The sequence below is a fragment of the Hypanus sabinus genome, chromosome 12, assembly GCF_030144855.1.
Source record: "Hypanus sabinus isolate sHypSab1 chromosome 12, sHypSab1.hap1, whole genome shotgun sequence".
Classification (NCBI taxonomy): domain Eukaryota; kingdom Metazoa; phylum Chordata; class Chondrichthyes; order Myliobatiformes; family Dasyatidae; genus Hypanus; species Hypanus sabinus.
This window is the reverse complement of record NC_082717.1, coordinates 106,766,818-106,788,823: the sequence shown is the minus strand read 5'-3', so window position 1 is coordinate 106,788,823 and position 22,006 is coordinate 106,766,818. Positions and strand designations below refer to the sequence as shown.

The following is a 22,006-nucleotide window of genomic DNA, read 5'->3' as shown; positions in this document are numbered from 1 at the left end:
CCTCTGGCACTGAACTTTCCCAGCATCTGGAACATATTTCCTGCCTCTATCTTGTCCAATCCCTTAATAATCTTATATGTTGCAATCAGATCCACTCTCAATCTCCTTAATTCCAGTGTGTACAAGCCCAGTCTCTCTAACCTCTTTGCATAAGACAGTCCGGACATCCCAGGAATTAACCTTGTGAATCTACGCTGCACTTCCTCTACAGCCAGGATGTCCTTCGTTAACCTTGGAGACCAAAACTGTACACAATACTCCAGGTGTGGTCTCACCAGGGCCCTGTACAAATGCAAAAGGATTTCCTTGCTCTTGTACTCAATTCCCTTTGTAATAAAGGCCAAAATTCCATTAGCCTTCTTCAGTGCCTGCTGCACTTGCTCATTCACCTTCAGTGACTGATGAACAAGGACTCCTAGATCTCTTTGTATTTCTCCCTTACCCAACTCTACACTGTTCAGATAATAATCTGCCTTCCTGTTCTTACTCCCAAAGTGGATAACCTCACACTTATTCACATTAAACGTCATCTGCCAAGTATCTGCCCACTCACCCAGCCTATCCAAGTCACCCTGAGTTCTCCTAACATCCTCATCACATGTCACACTGCCACCCAGTTTAGTATCATCAGCATATTTGCTGATGTTATTCTCAATGCCTTCAGCTAAATCGTTGATGTAAATCGTAAACAGCTGTGGTCCCAATACCGAGCCCTGTGGCACCCCACTAATCACCACCCGCCATTCCGAGAAACACCCATCCACCGCTACCCTTTGCTTTCTATCTGCAACCAGTTTTCTATCCATGTCAATATCTTCCCCCCAATGCCATGAGCCCTGACTTTACCCACCAATCTCCTATGCGGGACCTTATCAAATGCCTTCTGAAAATCGAGGTACACTACATCCACTGGATCTCCCTTGTCTAACTTCCTGGTTACATCCTCAAAAAACTCCAATAGAGTAGTCAATCATGATTTGCCCTTGGTAAATCCATGCTGGCTCGGTCCAATCCTATCACTGCTATCTAGATATGCCACTATTTGATCTTTAATAATGGACTCTAGCATCTTCCCCACTACTGATGTTAGGCTGACAGGATGATAGTTCTCTGTTTTCTCCCTCCCTCCTTTCTTAAAAAGTGGGATAACATTAGCCATTCTCCAATCCTCAGGAACTGATCCTGAATCTAAGAAACATTGGAAAATGATTACCAATGCATCCGCAATTTCCAGAGCCACCTCCTTTAGTACCCTAGGATGCAGACCATCTGGACCTGGGGATTTGTCAGCCTTCAGTCCCATCAGTCTACTCATCACCGTTTCCTTCCTAATGTCAATCTGTTTCATTTCCTCTGTTACCCTATGTCCTTGGCCCATCCATACATCTGGGAGATTGCTTGTGTCTTCCCTAGTGAAGACAGATCTAAAGTACTTATTATATTCTTCTGACATTTCACTGTTTCCCATAACAATTTCACCCAATTCATCCTTCAAGGGCCCAACATTTTTCTTAACTATCTTCTTTCTCTTCACATACCTAAAAAAGCTTTTGCTATCCTCCTTTATATTCCTGGCTAGCTTGTGTTCATAACTCATTTATTCTCCGCATATTGCCTTTTTAGTTAAATTCTGTTGTTCCTTAAAAATTTCCCAATCATCTGTCTTCCCACTCACCTTAGCTCTGTCATACTTTTTTTTTAATGCTTCTCGTCCTCGCAAATAAAATGCTAACATTGATTGCACTTGCCTTCCTTAACATCGACTCAACTTGCAAGTTAACCTTTAGGACGTCCTGCACAAGGACCCCTAGTCCCTTTGCACCTCAGATTTTTTAAAATTGTATTTTTGTGAGGGTGAAGGGCAATTTTAGCAGATTCAGGGATTCCGGGATGTGAAGTGGTATTGAGGTTCCACTGAAATAAGAAGCATGTGGTAGATAATGGGCAATGGGAAGGAGATGCAAGACGTTTCTTCTCTCTGCTCGCCTCAGATCCCCCTTGAGCAAGGTTACACCTGCTTATCTCACCAATCAGGGTCACATGAAGCCATGGGAGCAGATAGTGGGGAGTCATATGAGCAGCTGGTGCATAGCACATCCTTGTTATGTGACCACTGTTGCCAGGTAGACAATCTCTGAACAGCATTGATAATTGCTAAGGTCACTATCTTGTAATGTCACAACTCAAAAGAAGTCAATCGCAAACCATTTCTGTTGAACAATTTGCCAAGAACGATCATGATCATGGATAGAGCAAAGAATAAGAATATATTCAGATTAAAGAGAAATGGAAGACCATGATCACCAACATCATATGAAACAGCACATAATGATAATGATGATGTGACAGGGAAAGAGCATTGAGGAATAGGGAGGCCCTTCAGCAGTATGGAGAATTTGCAGAATTTACATGCCACGTCTTTGCTAGTTCCATGACTTTGGCAGATGCCCAGTCAAATTTGTGCCCTTCTCCTTCTTCATGTATAGAGAAATTCGATGGGAAAGACAAGTCACAAATTATCGGTGGCAGCCAAGATTAAGGGAATGCTCAATAAATGTTAATAATCATTAATGAGTTGAGTTGGGTTCTTTTCTGATATTGGCAATTTACTTACAAGCATTTCACCAAATGAGGGGACATCAGTGAGCTGTAAATTGTGGTAAGATAGAAACAGAGAAAATCTGCAGCACAATACAGGCCCTTCGGCCAACAAAGCTATGCTGAATCTGTCCCTACCTTAGAAATTACTTGGCTTACCCAAGGCCCTCTATTTTACTAAACACCATGTACCTATCTAAAAGCCTCTTAAAAGACCCTATCGTATCCGCCTCCACCACCATTGCCGGCAGCCCATTCCACACACTCACCACTGAGTAAAAAAAAACTTACCCCTGACATCTCCTCTGAACTTACTCCCCAGCACCTTAAACCTGTGTCCTCTTGTGGCAACCATTTCAGCCCTGGGAAAAAGCCTCTGACTATCCACATGATCAATGCCTCTCATCATCTTGTACACCTCTATCAGGTCACCTCTCATCCTCCGTTGCTCCAAGGAGAAAAGGCCGAGTTCACTCAACCTATTCTCATAAGGCATGCTCCCCAATCCAGACAACATTCTTGTAAATCTCCTCTGCACCCTTTCTATGGCTTCCACATCCTTCCTGTAGTGAGGCAACCAGAACTGACCACAGTACTCCAAATGGGATCTGACCAGGGTCCTATATAGCTGCAACATTTGCTCTCGGTTCCTAAATTCAATTCCACGATTGGTGATGGCCAATGCACCATACGCCTTCTTAACCACCAAGTCAACCTGCGCAACTACTTTGAGTGTCCTATGGACTCGGACCCCAAGATCCCTGATCCTCCACACTGCCAAGAGTCTTAACATTAATGCTATATTCTGCCATCATATTTGACCTACCAAAATGAACCACTTCAGACTTACCTGGTTTGAACTCCATCTGCCACTTCTCAGCCCAGCTATGCATCCTATCAATGTTTCACTATAGCCTCTGACAGTCCTCCACACTATCCACACCACCACCAACCTTTGTGTCATCAGGAAACTTACTAGCCCATTCCTCCACTTCCTCATCTAGGTCATTTATAAACATCATGAAGAGTAAGGGTCCCAGAACAGATCCCTGAAGCACACCACTGGTGACTGATGTCCATGCGGAATATGACCCATTTACAGCCACTCTTTGCCTTCTGTGGGCAAGCCAGTTCTGGATCCACAAAGCAATGTCCCCTTGGATCCCATGCCTCCTTACTTTCTCAATAAGCCTTGCATGGGGTACCTTATCAAATGCCTTGCTGAAATCCACATCTACTGCTCTTCCATCGATGTGTTTAGTCACATCCTCAAAAAATTCAATCAGGCTCATAAAGCACAACCTGCCCTTTACAAAGCCATGCAGAATAATCACAATCATATTATAACTCTCCAAATGTTCATAAATCCTGCCTCCCAGTATCTTCTGCATCAACTTACCAACCACTGAGGTAAGACTCAATGGTCTATAATTTCCTGTGCTATCACCACTCCCTTTACTGAACAAAGGAGCAACATCCACAACCCTCCAATCCTACAGAACCTCTCCTGTCCCCATTGATGATGCAAAGATCATCGCCAGAGGCTCTGCAATCTCCTCCCTCGTTTCTCACTGTTGACTGGGGTACATTTTGTCTGGTCCCGGTGACTTATCTAACTTGATGCTTTCCAAAAGCTCCAGCACATCCTTTTCTTAATATCTACATGCTCAAGCTTTTCAGTCTGCTGCAAGTCATCCCTCCAATTACTAAGGTCCTTTTCCATAGTGAATACTAAAGTATTCATTAAGTACCTCTGCTATTTCCTCTGGTTCCATATACACTTTCCCACTGTCACACTTGATAGATCCTATTCTTTCGTGTCTTATCCTCTTTCTCTTCACATTCATAGAATGCCTTGCGGTTTTCCTTAATTCTGCCTGCTAAGGCCTTCTCATGGCACATTCTGGCTCTCCTAATTTCCTTAATTTCCTTCCTAGTAGCCTTATAATCTGCTAGATCTCTAACATTGCCTAGCTCTCAATCTTTTGGAGGCTTTTCTTTTCTACTTGACTAGATTTATTACAGCCTCTGTACACCATGGTTCCTGTACCCTACCATAACTTCCCTGTCTCATTGGAACATACCTATACAGAACTCTACACAAATATCCCCTGAATATTTGCCACAATTTTTCCGTACTTTTCCCTCAGAACATCTGTTTCCAATTTAAGCCCCCAATTTCCTGCTTGATGGACTCATAATTCCCCTTACTCCAATTAAACGCTTTTCTAACTTGTCTGTTCCTATCTCTCTCCAATGCTATTGTAAAGGAGATAGAATTATGATCACTATCTCCAAAATGCTCTCCCACTGAGAGATCTGACATGTGACCAGGTTCATTTTACAATACCAAATCAAGTACAGCCTCTCCTCTTGTAGGCATATCTACATACGGTGTCAAGAAACCTTCTTGAACACACCTAACAAACTCCACCCATCTAAACCCCTTGCTCTAGAGAGATGCCAATCGATATTTGGGAAATTAAAATCTCCCATCATGACAGGTATTATTACACATATCCAGGATCTGTTACCCTATCTACTCCTCGATATCCCTGTTACTATTGGGTGGCCTATAAAAAACACCCAGCAAAGTTATTGACCCCTTCCTGTTCCTAACTTCCACCCACAGAGACTCCGTAGACAATCCCTCCATGGCATCCACCTTTTCTGCAGCTATGACACTACCTCTGATCAGCAGTGCCATGCCCTCACCTTTTTTGCCTCCCTCCCTGTTCTTTCTGAAACATCTAAAACACAACACTTGAAGTAACCAATCCTGTCCCTGAGCCATCCAAGTCTCTGTAATATCCACTACCTCCTATCTTCAAGTACTGATATATGCTCTAAGCTCATCCACATTGTTCACAACATTCCTTCACCTGAATTCCTGGTCTTTATATACTTATCAGTCAGCTGATCTGTCATCATTTCAAAAACTTACTTGAGTTATAGAGAGGAAATCTGGTTGCTGATTGGTTGTTTGACAAATTCCGTGCATTGTAGTCTGGCTTTTTGCCTGCGTTACCTCATAAATAGGATTGAGGTCTACAGGTTGGTTCACCATGCTTCTAGGAATTCTCTTGCCATGTTTGTTTGCATCATTGACAATCTGTCTACGTGGCAAGAGGAGGTGGGCAGGGCATGAAGTGAATAGTTCTCAGCTGTATACACTAAGGAGAAAAACAATGTGTTTCAATTGGTGCCATGATTAGATCCCTTATTGCTGTGACCATTTGAGTCAAATCTCTCTATAACTGTTCCATCTTTCCCAGACACGGACATGGTTCTCCAGCTGTGACCATACCAGTGGTGTAGAAAGGTTCACTCTTTCTATACAAGGAGAGGTTTGGTAGATTTGTACTTTATTCCTTGGAACATAGGAAATTTAGGAGTGAAATGATTGATGTATACAAGTTCATGAGGGACATAGAGAGGGTAAAAGTACATTTGCAAGGAAGGGGTATTAATAACAAGAGAGCATTAGTTTCAGATCAGAGATTTCTAAGGGACATCAACAGGAGCTTCTTTACACAAAAGGTGGAGTGTATTTGGAATGAGATACCAGAAATGGTGGTTGAGGAAGGCACATGAGCAATATTTAAAAACAATCTAGATAAATAGATGGCAAGGAGACATTTTGAGGCTACGGGCTAAACATGAACAGGTAGGACTAGCTCACTGAAAACAAAGAATGGACAAGTTGGTTGAAAGGCCGGTTTCCATGCTCTTTGACTCAATGCATGTCCTAGAAAACCATCTGAAAGAATACACAAAGTCCACTGGGCTTATTTATTGAGTTTAATAGTACCCACTTGTGAAAAGAAACTTGAGACTGCAGATGCTGCAATCTGGTGTATTGAACAATCTCTGCTGGAGGAACACAGTGGACTGAGCAGCATCTGTGGGTTTGATGAAGTGTTAATGCTTCAGCTGCAGTGGGTCACCCCCACCAGCCACATCTCCTGATCCCCATCCCTTTGTCTTCCGCAGAGGCCACTCATCCTCCTGTTCCAGCCACAATTTGAGAAGAGCAACCTGTTCATAATGCTCTGTACTCCATCCACAGTTTGAGAGGAGAGATCTTTCCACAATCTGATGTGTTTTCACAAAGAACCACAAATTCCTAGAGTCAGTCATGCAACATTCTGTATGGTCAGAAGTGCAGTGAGATCATATAACTGGCTATGCAGGAAATCCATGATCATGTAGATTTGTAATTGTTTAAGGCTTTAGACTACTCATTAATTTCGGGTTTTTTTCTTTGGCGGGCTTTTCAAACTTCCGGTGGGGCGCGGCTGTTATTTTCGGCGCTTCTCTGACCATTGGAGAATCGGAGAGCTCGCTGATTGGGTAACTTCACATTACCGTTCGGAGAAGGCGCGGCACCACCAATCGTAAGTGTTCTTCCGCAATCCTCCAGAAACTATAAAGAGGGGGATCACGGGAGGATTTCCTCATTCTCAGAGTGACCTTTCATTCTGTCGTGTCAGATATTTTATCAATAACGTGTAGGTATCTCGCTCGGCCATGAATTTCCTGGAGCAATGTGGAGCGAACAGGATCAGAGATACTCCAATCAAATCTTAGTCCCCAATTTATGAAAAGCACGCCAAGATTATAGTTTTATCCTTTAATCCAAAAACATGTATATCCGTGAATAGGATTCACCATCACAGCGCCCCCACTCATTTACAAGAAAGACAGGGTGTAAAATCCTCACGTAAGAGAAGTTATCTGATTTTAATCTGCATGTACAATGCAGACTGTAGATGGGTCACCAACTACAATCGGCAGCCGTAGCAAAGTCTTTCGTGGACTGTGTGAAAGGAGCCCGAGTGAATCTCGGGGACTCAGCGTTGTTTGTTTCTTTTTACACACGGGTACTCCAGTTAGTGTACGGTATTCACAGCAGTTAAATCACTTTTGCAGCAAAAACATCTTCACCACAATCCTTCCTTTGTGCAAAGCTTTGTGAGTGGGGGAAAATCGTGACAAGCTGACGGAAGCAGGAGGGCAAAATGTCAGTGTTAGCGCAATGAAGCAGGGACGCGACACAAACGGATTGTACGAAGTGATGGAAAGTTCACTCAACATTAACAGAATTAGAATTACCTTTGAGTGGAAAAGCTTTCAAAGACAAGTTTGGTGCGATCAAAACTCTTCCATGGAAATTGTGGGTGGCTCTTAAAAGAGCCGTTGGGTTTCCATCAGCACTTCCTGCGACTTCACTTGGAGCTGGTGTACTTGGTCACCGCCTTTGTCCCTTCCGACACGGCGTGCTTGGCCAGTTCCCCGGGCAGCAACAGGCGCACGGCGGTCTGGATCTCCCGAGAGGTGATGGTCGAACGCTTGTTGTAATGAGCCAGGCGGGAAGCCTCGCCCGCAATGCGCTCGAAAATATCGTTCACGAACGAATTCATAATGCCCATGGCCTTCGAGGAGATGCCGGTGTCGGGATGAACTTGTTTCATTACCTTGTAGACGTAGATGCAGTAAGTCTCCCTTCTTGCCCTCCTGCGCTTCTTGCCGCCCTTGGCTTGCGCTTTGGACACGGCTTTCTTGCCGCCTTTCTTGGAAGCTTTCGACTGGTCAGGCATTTTTTTCAGTCAGCTTCGGACCTGGAAATAAGCGGAGCCAACTCACAGCGCCGATTAAATAGACTATGCTCCGCCCTATGCTAATAAGGAATCGGGAAAAGAACGTTCTCATTGGTCAGTTTCCATCTAACCTTTTAATTGGAGAATGTGAACAGACCAAATGCACCCCATACCCATTGATAATGACAAAGCGGATCTCCCAGTGGCTACCCTTTTCAATTCTAAGGGTGAAATCGTGGACTCAATCTTCTGTTATGCTCGGGTAGATGGTTTGACATGTGTGGATTAAACCTTATGCAAAACCTTAAAGTTCTTATACAATAAAATGCTAAAGGTGGCTTTATCAAGCAAGATGGAATAATCATTTGTCAGTTTTCAGGTCTGATTAACTGAACAACCTTCAGGTGAGGAGGGCCACGGTAAGATTACAGTTCTCAGGGATGATTCTCATCTGAATATTGAGTGGGGCAGTGATTGATACAAGAGGTAAATCGATTGGAATGGCCACACCAAGCATTTCTCAAAGGTTGCTTCCATCATTATAAACTGTCCACAGGAGGATCTAGTACATGGGGAGAGGAGAATGGAAAGGGAACCAAAAAACATGGGTAGAGTTTCTGTCAGGACCTCGGCCCTTTCAGAGCTTTCAAATCTACTAGGAAACTGACCACCCCACAACCTCAAGATGCTGACACTACACAAACGCCTAAATGTAATGAGACCAGCATTACACAAAGGGGGTAGGATTCATGTTAAACATGCGGGGAAATTTGTCACTTGGGTACCAGGATACCAGCGCTTGCAGGTAATTTTTACTCTAACTGAAATAATGGTGTTCACCTACGAGACAGTTATTTACTCATCTGCTTGGGAGCCTACCTCACAGGAGTGAGTTTAAACAAGTTAGAAATAGAAGGAAGAGGCCTGTTGGAATCAGTGGAAGATAGTTATGCATCAGGCTAACAATGCTCAATACCTTAGATTTAGCAGAAGTAGAAAATCAGGTACAGTGCCTCAGCAGAAAATGTGGGGTATTACTGGGGAAAAGAATCAAGATCAGATACAAGCAATCAAGTTGGTCATGGTGCATCCCAGGTAAGTCTGGACGCACTTACGTTTCTGAAGTTCATTCAAGATGCAATGAATCAGATGACTGACCCCATTGACCTGATTTTTAATGAAATGTATAAAACTGATGTTTGTGACACACATGCTAGTTGGTTGCTTGCCATGATTGACACAAATTTATTACAACAATGCAAATCAAATACCAACTAAAATGATGGAAAGAATTTAAGCTATGCTTCGAAATGGGTTCGCAATGTGGACAAATACAATGCGAAGACTTGCATATCCTTAAGTAACCCACCAGCATAAGCTATTGTTTTGAATGGCATTGGGAAACTGATAGATTTATCAATGGCAAGACCACTGGGGTTTCTCACACTATATGATTTCTCACATCACATTATCTCAGTAATAATGATCAGAGAGGCACTGAGAGAATCTCTATTTACTGACAAGTAAACATATTTAAGACACGGTTTTGTGTACTAGGGGAATTAAGGGTTATGGGGAAAAGGCAGGTAGGTGGAGATGAGTCTATGGCCAGATCAATCGTGATCTTATTGAATGGTGCAGAAGGCTTGATGGGCCAGATGTCCTATCCCTGCACCTATTTCTTATGTTCTTATGTAAGTTCTGTAACTTTATTATCTCAACTACAATGCACATGAATTTACACAACCAAATACCTATATGCATACGTACAAAGTTTCCTGGACCCTCCATGAACAGTCAAAGAATATAAAAAGTAATACCCAGGAAAGGAGTCTATGTTGGCCAGCTGTTCCTCGTGGTCCCACTCCAGTCCCCACATGTCCATGGGATCCTCCATGTCTGCGATTATTGGTGTCTGGAGAGATTTGTTCCTTTGCAATTGAAGCGGCTAACTTTTAAAAACCACCTTGAATTACTTCAGATACAGATTTGTGGTATTTGTGGGACTACGTTGTTAATGAGCTTTCAGCAATTCCTCACTTGACTGCAGACTGGACATAAGTTGTAGAGGAGGCAAGGGAGAAAATCCATCAATGGAATAAACACCCAAAAGTAATTAAGACATCTGCTGATAAGGCAAATGAAATATTGAGTGAAGCTGCTCTGTATCTTCCATTTTGAGAACTGGTTTTGCTTGTTTGAGTCAGTATTTTAAGGTTGACACAGTGATGCTCCAGTTAATCTGCCAGACTAGAGATCATTTCCAAATATGAAATTACTTGTGCAGTATTCTTTGATATGATGTAACACGCAGGTTTGTGAATGTTGGGGTCAGTGCCTGCCCTGAGTGATTCAAGCTGGTTACTGATTTTCAATGTAGACTGAGCTGTGAGTGTTTCCAGTATTTTACGTTTTTATTTCAGATTATCTGTTGTAAAGGTCTTTGCCATTATTTTACAGTGCCAGCTGTTGTAACTTTACTTTATGGTACTGGACGTTGCAACAGTCTGTGTCATTTCAGAATGGTACTGGTAGTTCTAATGGTCTGTGGCCTCACTGTACCATACCAGCTGTTGAACCAGTCTGTGTCCTTACTGTGCGGTACCAGCTGCTGTAACGTTTGGTGCCCTTACAGCATGGTGCCATCCATGGTAACATTCTGTGGCTTTACAGATTGGTGCTGACTATTGTAAAGGTTGGTGTTCTTAATGAATGGGGCCAGTTGTTCAAATGGTCTATACGCTTACTGTATGGAACCAGCTGTAGTAATGCTCTGTGCCATCTGTATTAAAGGCCTGTGCCCTTACAGATTGGTATCAGTTATTATAACAGTCAGTGCATCTTAACTTACAGAACCGGCTGTTGTAATGGTCTTTTCTCTTACTGTACAGAGCTGGCTGTATAACAGTTGGTGCCCTTATTGTATGGTGCCATCTGTTGTAACAGTCTGTGCCTTTATTGTATTGTGCCTATTGTAAAGGAATATCCCTTTTCTGTATAGTGCCACCCATGGTAAAGCTCTGTGCTCTTACAGATTGGTACTGGCTGTAGTAACAGTCAGTGCTCTTACTGAATGGCACTGGTTGCTTGAATGGTCAGTGCCCTTATTACTCGGAAGTGACTGTTGTAATGGTCAGTGCCCTTACTGTACCATTTAGTTTGTGATAACGGTCTGTGCCCTTACTGTATGGCAATGCCTGTCGTAACTTGTTGTGCCATTACTGTACGGTACCAGCTGTTGAAACTGTCTATGCCCTTACTGTACAGTATAAGCTGTTGTAACGGTCTGAGCTCTTATTGTACATTGCCAGCTGTTGTAACAGTGTGTGCCCTGACTGTATGGTACCAGCCGTTGTAACGATGTGTGTCTTTGCTACACAAAAACAAGTGTTATAATGGTCTTTGCCCTTACAGATCAGTGCTGATTGTTGTAACATTTCTGCCCTTACTATAAGGAGCTGGTTGTTGTAATGGTCTATACTCTTACAGTATTGTTGTGGTCTGTGCCCTGACTGTGCGATACCAGCTGTTGGAATGGTCTGTGCCCTTATTGTATGGAACTGCTTGTTTAAAATGTACACAAGTTTCCAAAAATAGATCTCTATTTAACTAATTATGTGACTTCTAACACTAATTGACTGAACCAGTAATGATTTGGTGTGTCATATTAAAAGAAGTGAATACTTAAGTAATCAATTATTGTGTGTTTAACAATTGTAATAAATTTAGACCAATTTGTACAAATTTGTTTTCACTTTGATACAAGTATCTTTTTCTATTGCTCAGTGTCAAAAAAGCAAAATTAAATCCACTGTGATTCAACGTTGTAGAACAATGAAACATGAAAACTTACAAGGGGTGAATACTTTTTATAGGCACAGTATGTCCCTTTTCTGTATGATGCCATCTGTGGTTAATGTGTGTGTACTTATAGCCAGTACCAAACTGTTGTAATGGTCAGCACTCTTACTGAATGATACCATCTGTTTGAATGGTCTGTGCCTTTACTGTATGGAACTGGCTGTCGTAATGGTCTGTGCCCTTACTTTATGGTACCAGCTGTTGTAACGGGTTGTGCCCTTACATTACAGCAAAGACAGATGTCACAGTCTGTGACCTTACTGAATGGTACAGGGTGTTGTAAAGGTCTGTGCCCTTCCTGTAGAGTTCCAGCTATGGTAATGGTCTGTGCGCTCACTGTATGCTGTCATCTGTTTTAAAGGTCTGTGCCCTGACTGCATGGTGTCAGCTGTTGTTAAGGTCTATGCCCTTATTGTATGGCGCCAGCTGTTGTGAAGTTCTGTGTACCTACAGCACAGTGTTGACTGTTACATAGAACATAGAGCAGTACAAAGAGTAGCACATGGGGGATAGGGAGATCAAAGCCAAGTGAATTGATATGCCAGCGCATTTCAAGGTAAGGTAGAAGTAAAGAGCATTAAGTTGGATAAGTCGCCATGGCCTGATGGGGGTATACCCCAGATTATTAAGGGAGGCAAGAGAAGAGATTACTAAAGCCTTGACCAATGTCTTCATGTCCTCTCTAACTGCTGGTGATATCCTGAAGGACTTGTAAGCGGTTAATGTTGTCCCATTATTCAAGAAGGGAACCATGAATAATCCTGGAAATTATAGACCGGTGAATCTCATGTCAGTGGTAGGGAAGATATTGTAGAGAATTCTTTGGAATAGGATGTATGAGCATTTGGAAAATCATGGCTTAATTAGGGAGAGCCAGCATGGCTTTATGATGAGCTGATGAGGGTGATTGATGAAGGTACAGTAGATCTGTTCTCTATATGGATTTAGTAAGGTGTTTGACCGGGTTGCTCATCCAGAAGATTAACATGCATGGGATTCATTGTGAATTTGGATTTACAACTGGCTTATTCGTAGAAGACAGATGGTAGTGATTGAAGGGACTTATTTTACTGGAGGCCTGTCATTACTGATATCCTGAAGGGATCTGTTTTGGGACGTCTGATGTTTGTGATGTATATAAGTGACCTAGATGAAAATATAGATGGGTGGTTTAGTAATCTTGGAGATGACGTGAAGATTTGTGGTGTTGAAGATGGGCAAAAAAAGGGACAAAAAAACCCTCATCAGCTCATCATAACTCAATTAAGTTAGTAAGACACTACTTGCCCACATAAAGCCATGCTGGCTCTCCCTAATTAAGCCATGATTTTCCAAATGCTCATACATCCTATTCAAAAGAATTCTCTACAATATCTTCCCTACCACTGACATGAGATTCACCGGTCTATAATTTCCAGGATTATTCATGGTTCCCTTCATGAAGATGGGCAAAAAACACAGTGGGATATAGATCAGTTACAGATATGGGCAGAAAAATAGCAGATGGAGATTAACCCAGCCAGATATGAAGTGTTACACCTTGGTAGGTCAAATGTAAAGAGATACTATACTGTGAAAGGCAAGACCTTCAACAGTGTTGATGAGCAGAGGGATCTTGGGCTCCAAGTTCATAGCTCCATGAAAGTAGCTGCAGAGGTTAATCGGGTGGTTAAGAAAGTATACCTTTATTACTTGAGGCACTGAGTTCAATAGTCAGGAAGTTATTTTGCAGTTTATAAAACTCTAGTTAGACTACATCTGAAGTATTGCATACAGTTTTGGTCACACCATTATAGGATGGATGTTGAGACTCTGGAGACAACAGCATCTCCTCGAGGGCTATGTGCATCATGAACTCATTCATGAACGATATTTTCAAGCACATCACAGGTGAGGCTTCCTGCCTGGCCCATTACAAGAAACAGTTGACCATCAGCTCCCCAGAGATCCAAACTGTCATGTGGCTACTACTGCTTGGGAAGTTGTCCAATCTCACCATGTCAGGGAATGATGATATTTGCTGATCCAATTTGCCACATTATCATTCCAGATCATTGATATAGCTGACAAATACCAATGGACCCAGCACTGATCCACCTGGCACACCACTTGTCACAGGCCTCCACTCAGAGTAGCAATCCTCCACTACCACTCTTTGGCTTCTTCCATTGACCCAATGTCTAATCCAATTTACTACCTCTCCATGTATACCTAGTGACTGAATCTTCCTTACTAAACTCCCATGCAGGACCTTGTCAAAGGCCTTACTGAAGTCCATCTATACAACATCCACTGCCTTCTCTTCATCCACTTCAACACTTGTCTCCTTCAAGGTCCAAGGGAATACCCTGTCAGGTCCTGGGGATTTATCTACTCTGATTTGCCTCAAGACAGCAAGCACCTCCTCCTCTTTAATCTGTATAAGTTCCATGACCTCCCTACTCGTTTGCCTTGTTTCCATAGACTCCATTCCAGTTTCCTTAGTAAATACAGATGCAAAGAAAACATTTAATATCTCTCCCATTTCTTTTGGTACCATACATAGCCGACCACTCTGATCTTCAAGAGGACCAATTTTATCCCTTACTATCCTTTTGCTCTTAACATACTTGTAGAAGCTCTTAGGATTATCCTTCACCCTGACTACCAAAGCAACCTCATGTCTTCTTTTAGCCCTCCTGAATTCTTTCTTAAGTATTTTCTTACTCTTTTTATACTCCTCAAGCATCTTATTTCCTCCCTGTTGCCTGTACATGTTATACATCTCTCTCTTCTTCTTTATCAGAGTTCTAATACCCCTCAATAACCAAGGTTCCTTATTCTTTTTCATTTTGCCTTTAACCCTGACCGGAACATACAAACTCTGCACTCTCAAAATTTCTCCTTTGAAGGCCTCCCACATACCAATCACATCCTTGCCAGAGAACAACCTGTCCCAATCTACACTTTTTAGATCCTTTCTCATTTCTTCAGATTTGGCCTTTTCCCAGTTTAGAACTTCAACCCGAGGACCAGATCTATCTTTATCCATGATCAAGTTGAAACTAATGACGTTACGATCACTGGAACCAAAGTGTTCCCCTACACACACTTCTGTCACCTGTCATAACTCATTTCCTAATAGGAGACCTATTAGTTCCTAATCCTCCCTAGTTGGTACATCTACACATTGATTCAGAAAACTTTCCTGAACACATTTCACAAACTATAACCCATCTAGACCTTTAACAGTATGGGACTCCCAATCAATGTGTGGAAAATTAAAATCCTCTACAATCATAACTTTCTGTCTCCTGCAATTGTCTGTTATTTCTCTGCAGATTTGCTCCGCCAATTCTCGCTGACTATTGGGTGGTCTATAACACAACCCTATTAATGTGGGCATACCTTTCCTGTTTCTCAGCTCCACCCATATGGCCTCAGTAAACAAGCCCTCTAATCTGTCCTGCGTGAGCTCTGCTGTAACATTTTCCCTGACTAGCTGATGATACAAAGATTGGAGGTGTAGTGAACAGTGAGAAAGGTTTTCAAAGCTGGTGTAGTGAACAGTGAGAAAGGTTTTCAAAGCTTGCAGAGGGATTTGGACCAGTTGGAGAAATGGGCTGAAAAATGGCAGATGGAGTTTAAAGCAGACAAGTTTGAGGTATTGCACTTTGGAAAGTCAAACCAAGGTAGAACATACAAGGTAAATGGTAGGACACTGAGGAGTGCAGTAGAACAGAGGGATATGGGAGTACAGGTACATAATTCCCTAAAAGTGGCTTCACAAGTAGATAGGGATGTAAAGAGAGCTTTTGGTACATTGGCCTTTATAAATCAAAGTATTGAGTATAAGACATTGGTGAGACCGAATTTGGAGTATTGTGTGCAGTTTTGGTCACCTAATTACAGGAAAGATATTAATCAGGTTGAAAGAGTGCAGAGAAAGTTTACAAGGTTGTTGCCAGAACTTGAGAAACTGAGTTACAGAGAAAGGTTGAATAGGTTAGGGCTTTATTCCCTGGAGCATAGGAGAATGAGGGGTGATTTAGGGTATCGTGGATTGATACCTGGAATTATGATGTTGTAGCTATTAGTGAAACATGGTTGCAGGAAGGATGTGATTGGCAACTAAATATTCCTGGATTTAGTTGCTTCAGGTGTGATAGAGTAGGAGGGGCCAGAGGAGGAGGTGTTGCAGTGCTTGTCCGAGAAAATCTTATGGCTGTGCTTTGGAAGGATAGATTAGAGAGCTCCTCTAGGGAGGCCATTTGGGTGGAATTGAAGAATGGGAAAGGTGCAGTAACACTGATAGGAGTGTATTATAGGCCACCTAATGGGGCGCGTGAGTTGGAAGAGCAAATGTGTAAGGAGATAGCAGATATTTGTAGTAAACACAAGGTGGTGATTGTGGGAGATTTTAATTTTCCACACGTAGACTGGGAAGCTCATTCTGTAAAAGGGCTGGATGGTTTAGAGTTTGTGAAATGTGTGCAGGATAGTTTTTTGCAACAATACATAGAACCGACTAGAGATGGGGCAGTGTTGGATCTCCTGTTAGGGAATGCGATAGGTCAGCTGACAGACGTATGTGTTGGGGAGCACTTCGGGTCCAGTGATCACAATAGCATTAGCTTCAATATAATTATGGAGAAGGACAGGACTGGACCTAGAGTTGAGATTTTTGATTGGAGAAAGGCTAACTTTGAGGGGATGCGAAGGGATTTAGAGAGAGTGGATTGGGTCAAGTTGTTTTATGGGAAGGATGTAATAGAGAAATGGAGGTCATTTAAGGGTGAAATTATGAGGGTACAGAATCTTTATGTTCCTGTTAGGGTGAAAGGAAAGGTTAAAGGTTTGAGAGCACCATGGTTTTCAAGGGATATTAGAAATTTGGTTCAGAAAAAGAGGGATGTCTACAATAGATATAGGCAGCATGGAGTAAAGGAATTGCTCGAGGAATATAAAGAATGTAAAAGGAATCTTAAGAAAGAGATTAGAAAAGCTAAAAGAAGATACGAGGTTGGTTTGGCAAATAAGGTGAAAGTAAATCCGAAAAGGTTTCTACAGTTATATTAAAAGCAAGAGGATAGTGAGGGATAAAATTGGCCCCTTAGAGAATCAGAGTGGTCAGCTGTGTGTGGAGCCGAAGGAGATGGGAGAGATTTTGAATGATTTCTTCTCTTCGGTATTCACTAAGGAGAAGGATATTGAATTGTCTAAGGTGTGGGAAACAAGTAAGGAAGTTATGGAACCTATGACAATTAAAGAGGTGGAGGTACTGGCGCTTTTAAGAAATTTAAAAGTGGATAAATCTCCGGGTCCTGACAGGATATTCCCCAGGACCTTGAGGGAAGTTTGTGTAGAAATAGCAGGAGCTCTGACGGAGATCTTTAATATGTCATTAGAAACGGGGATTGTGCTGGAGGATTGGCGTATTGCTCATGTGGTTCCATTGTTTAAAAAGGGTTCTAGAAGGAAGCCTAGCAATTATAGACCTGTCAGTTTGACATCAGTGGTGGGTAAATTAATGGAAAGTATTCTTAGAGATAGTATTTATAATTATCTGGATAGACGGGATCTGATTAGAAGTAGCCAGCATGGATTTGTGCGTGGAAGGTCATGTTTGACAAACCTTATTGAATTTTTTGAAGAAGTTACGAGGAATGTTGACGAGGGTAAGGCAGTGGATGTAGTCTATATGAACTTCAGCAAAGCCTTTGACAAAGTTCCACATGGAAGGTTAGTTAAGAAGGTTCAGTCATTAGGTATTAATGCTGGAGTAATAAAATGGATTCAACAGTGGCTAGATGGGAGATGCCAGAGAGTAGTGGTGGATAATTGTTTATCGGGATGGAGGCCGGTGACTAGCGGGCTGCCTCAGGGATCTGTTTTGGGCCCAATGTTGTTTGTAATATACATAAATGATCTGGATGATGGGGTGGTAAATTGGATTAGTAAGTATGCCGATGATACTAAGGTAGGAGGTGTTGTGGATAATGAGGTGGATTTTCAAAGCTTGCAAGGAGATTTATGCCGGTTAGAAGAATGGGCTGAACGTTGGCAGATGGAGTTTAATGCTGAGAAGTGTGAGGTTCTACATTTTGGCAGGAATAATCCAAATAGAACATACAGAGTAAATGGTAGGGCATTGAGGGATGCAGAGGAACAGAGAGATCTAGGAATAACTGTGCATAGTTCCCTGAAAGTGGAGTCTCATGTAGATAGGGTGGTGAAGAGGGCTTTTGGAATGCTGGCCTTTATAAATCAAAGCATTGAGTACAGAAGTTGGGATGTAATGCTAAAATTGTACAAGGCATTGGTAAGGCCAAATTTAGAATATTGTGTGCAGTTCTGGTCACCGAATTATAGGAAAGTTATCAATAAATTAGAGAGAGTGCAGAGACAATTTACTAGGATGTTACCTGGGTTTCAGCAATTAAGTTACAGAGAAAGGTTGAACAAGTTAGGTCTCTATTCATTGGAGCGTAGAAGGTTGAGGGGGGATTTGATCGAGGTATTTAAAATTTTGAGAGGGATAGATAGAGTTGACGTGAACAGGCTGTTTCCATTGAGAGTAGGGGAGATACAAACTAGAGGACATGATTTGAGAGTTAGGGGGCAGAAGTTTAAGGGAAACACGAGGGGGTATTTCTTTACTCAAAGAGTGATAGCTGTGTGGAATGAGCTTCCTGTAGAAGTAGTAGAGGCCAGTTCAGTTGTGTCATTTAAGGTAAAATTGGATAGGTATATGGACAGGAAAGGAGTGGAGGGTTATGGGCTGAGTGCGGATAGGTGGGACTAGGTGAGATTAAGGGTTCGGCACGGACTAGGAGGGTCGAGATGGCCTGTTTCCGTGCTGTGATTGTTATATGGTTATGGGTATATGATTTGATAGAGGTGTATAAAATTATGATGGGTATAGATAGAGTGAATGAAAGCAGGCTATTTCCACTGAGGCCAGGGGAGGAAAAAAAACAGAGGTCAAGGGTGAGGGGGAAAAGTTTAAAGGGAACATTGGAGGGGCTTCTTTACGCAAAGAGTGGTGGGAGTGTGGAATGAGCTGCCAGATGAAGTGGTGAATGCCGGCTCACTTTTGACATTTAAGGAAAACTTGGACAGTTATATGGATGAGAGGGGTCTGAAGCGATATGGCCCAGTTGCAGGTCAGTGGGACTAAGCAGAAAAATGGGGCCAAAAGGCCTGTTTCTGTGCTGTAATGTTCTATGTAAGAAGGGACAAAGGCAGTGGCCAAGTACACCAACTCCAGCTGTATTTCCACATGGTCCTGACAAAACAAACTGAAAACCCACTGACTATTAGGTCCCACACAGTTTGCTTGAAAACTTTGTCTGAATATTTCAAAAATACTTTTCTGCATCTGCTTCAATATTTCTGTTTTAGGATCATGTTGATGACAATAAGCTGTATTGGTGAAATTCTAGTGTGTTTTTTTACAAAACTATAAAAGTTTATTTACTTCACATGTACACAAGTTACAGATGTTCAATATTTACAAGGCACTAAGTATACTCAGCCTAAGACATGGTTATTACTGTCTATAAAACTGTCAATACCCTGGAGGGTCACCCTCTCCGCAAACAGCGGCGCAGGCTTGAGTGTATCCTTGAAAAAGGGGCAGGCAAAATTCCAGTGTTCCTGCGCTAACACGGAACTTCCATTTCTTCCCCATTAGTTTGTCTCCATCTTCAAACACATTTTTCCATTGACAGTGAGTGAGGCTGCATGGGGTTTTTGTATGCTTTCTGTTGTTCATTGACTAGACATGAAGGGAATGCCTCTTGGTTATTCCACTACACTGTTGCAAGGTGCCCTGAATCTGTTTGTACATCAGTATAAATTAACTGTCATATCGCTGTTTCTGTGCCTGCACCACAGATCATGAAGTGACCCTTCCATGATGTGATGTATTTTCACAAAGAGGGACACATTCCCAGAGGCAGATATGGTAGAATTAATTCACATTCTCTGTGGACAGTAACAGGGTGAAGGGACTGACCATGCAGAGAGTCCACGTTCACAGAGAGGTTCTAATTGCTTTCCTTTGGTCTGTTGTTTAATTTTATTTTTTCTTTAATGTGCTTTGGTGTTGAACTGAGGCGGCTATGCCCAGGCCTGAGAGCCAGGAATAAGTTGGTGTTTGTTCAATTGAAAATGTCAATCACCAGGCCAGATTGAAAATGTCAGGGTGTTGGAGCTTGCTGCTCAGTGACGTTTATTCATCCCTGCACTGAACAAAGGCTTGGGCCTGTAACTAACAGGCTTCTGGATCGGCTATGACTGGCTTCGTGGCTGTGAACTCACTTTTACGAAGTTTAATTCTTAATATTATTTGTTTACTTGTTATAGTTTGCACAATTTGTTCATTTTTGTACATTGGGTGTTTGACGAACTTTTAAAATGAGTTTTATCGAGTTTCTCTGTTTTGTGGCTCACTCTAAGGAGATGAATCTTAAGGCTGTGTGTAGTATACGTTGATAATAAATATAGTTTAAAGTTTTTTTCCCTAATTTCATGTCCTTTTGGGGAGTGACAGTTATTTTTCGCGCTTCTCTTGCTGCGGTCTGCTTATTGGAGATTTGGACAGTTCGCTGATTGGGTGATTCCAGATCACCAATCGGAGAAAGCATTGCTCCACCAATCATAAGTGTCCTTCCGCAGTCCTCGAGAAGCTATAAAATTGACGAATGCGGAATCATTTCCTCATTCTTTGTGAAAGATCGGCTAAAATGAGTGGACGAGGAAAAACCGGAAAGGCCAAGAGCAAGCCCAAGTCTCGCTCGTCCCGGGCCGGACTGCAGTTCCCGGTGGGCCGTGTTCACAGGCTCCTGAGAAAGGGTAACTATGCTGAGCGGGTGGGTGCCGGAGCCCCGGTCTATCTGGCCGCTGTGCTCGAGTATCTGACGGCTGAAATCCTCGAGTTGGCCGGTAACGCGGCCCGGGACAACAAGAAGACCCGCATCATCCCCAGACACCTGCAGCTGGCCGTCCGCAACGACGAGGAGCTCAACAAGCTGCTGGGAGGGGTGACCATCGCTCAGGGCGGGGTGCTGCCCAATATCCAGGCCGTGTTGTTGCCCAAGAAAAGCGGCGCGCCCGCCAACCCCAAGGGCAAGTAAAGAGACAAAGCGACAATTTAGAAACCCAAAGGCTCTTTTCAGAGCCACTCAGATTGTCTGTGGAAGGGCTGAGCACCGGCTGTGGTGGGTCCGGGGGATTTCCGTTCTGTGTGTCTGTCGTAGACAAGGGCTTAAAACTCTTGTCTAAAGCGGATCTCTTCCTCTGAAATTAAAAAAGAAGTATTTATCTGCCCACTTTAAGATTTTGCCGAAAATTTAGGTTTTTTTAAAATCCTGCAGCTCCGCTTCCCGCATGAATACAGGGCGGCGGTTGATTGGCGGTAAATCGCCTGATCTCATTGGTGAGTGAAAAGCCCAATAAAGAGCTCAATCACCAATGAACGGGCGGTAGCTGAACAAGCGCCAAAACTAACTTCCAGACCACCGGAAATCCTGAAATTTGAAAAGTCCGCCAAGAGCAAAATAAATCTATAGATCTGTCCGAATGTAAATAATTGCAGATGTGTGAATAGGAGCCGTCACATGACCTTGAACCATTGATAATATTGAGTTAATTAAGTTTAATCTTTGAAGTAAATTTATAATCAAATTCTATACAGCATCTGCAACCTTGAAATTAATTTCTTGCCGGAACCCACAAAATAAAGAAAGGCAATGGAACCCATGGAAACCCCGCAGAACAAAGACCCCAACAAACAACCAATGTGCAAAAATGGACAAACCGTGCAAATAATTTTTAAAAAACCAAATAATACACAGATCACGTCCGCAGAGCCCCGAAAGTTTGTTCTCCGCTACGAGATTCTCATTGAATTACGGATCGGAACAAATGCTGATTCATAGAACATGACCATTTTTGTTATTTAA

At 42.5% G+C, this 22,006-nt stretch overlaps 2 protein-coding genes across 2 annotated transcripts in view; one reads left to right on the top strand and one right to left on the bottom strand.

Annotated features, from left to right (window-relative positions):
* Positions 1 to 6,003: 6,003 nt before the first annotated feature.
* LOC132403251 (histone H2B type 1-O-like) lies at positions 6,004 to 8,207 on the bottom strand. Its single transcript, XM_059986679.1, has one exon. It carries the CDS (start codon positions 8,196 to 8,198, stop codon positions 7,827 to 7,829), a length of 372 nt encoding a protein of 123 aa, XP_059842662.1. The 5' UTR covers positions 8,199 to 8,207; the 3' UTR covers positions 6,004 to 7,826.
* Positions 8,208 to 20,784: 12,577 nt separating this feature from the next.
* Positions 20,785 to 22,006, top strand: part of LOC132403266 (histone H2AX-like) — a 52,582-nt gene continuing 51,360 nt past the window's right edge. Inside the window, exon 1 of the mRNA XM_059986693.1 lies at positions 20,785 to 21,174. Coding sequence (XP_059842676.1) covers positions 20,789 to 21,174 — 386 coding nt within the window. The 5' untranslated portion in view covers positions 20,785 to 20,788. The remainder of the gene's footprint in view (positions 21,175 to 22,006) is intronic.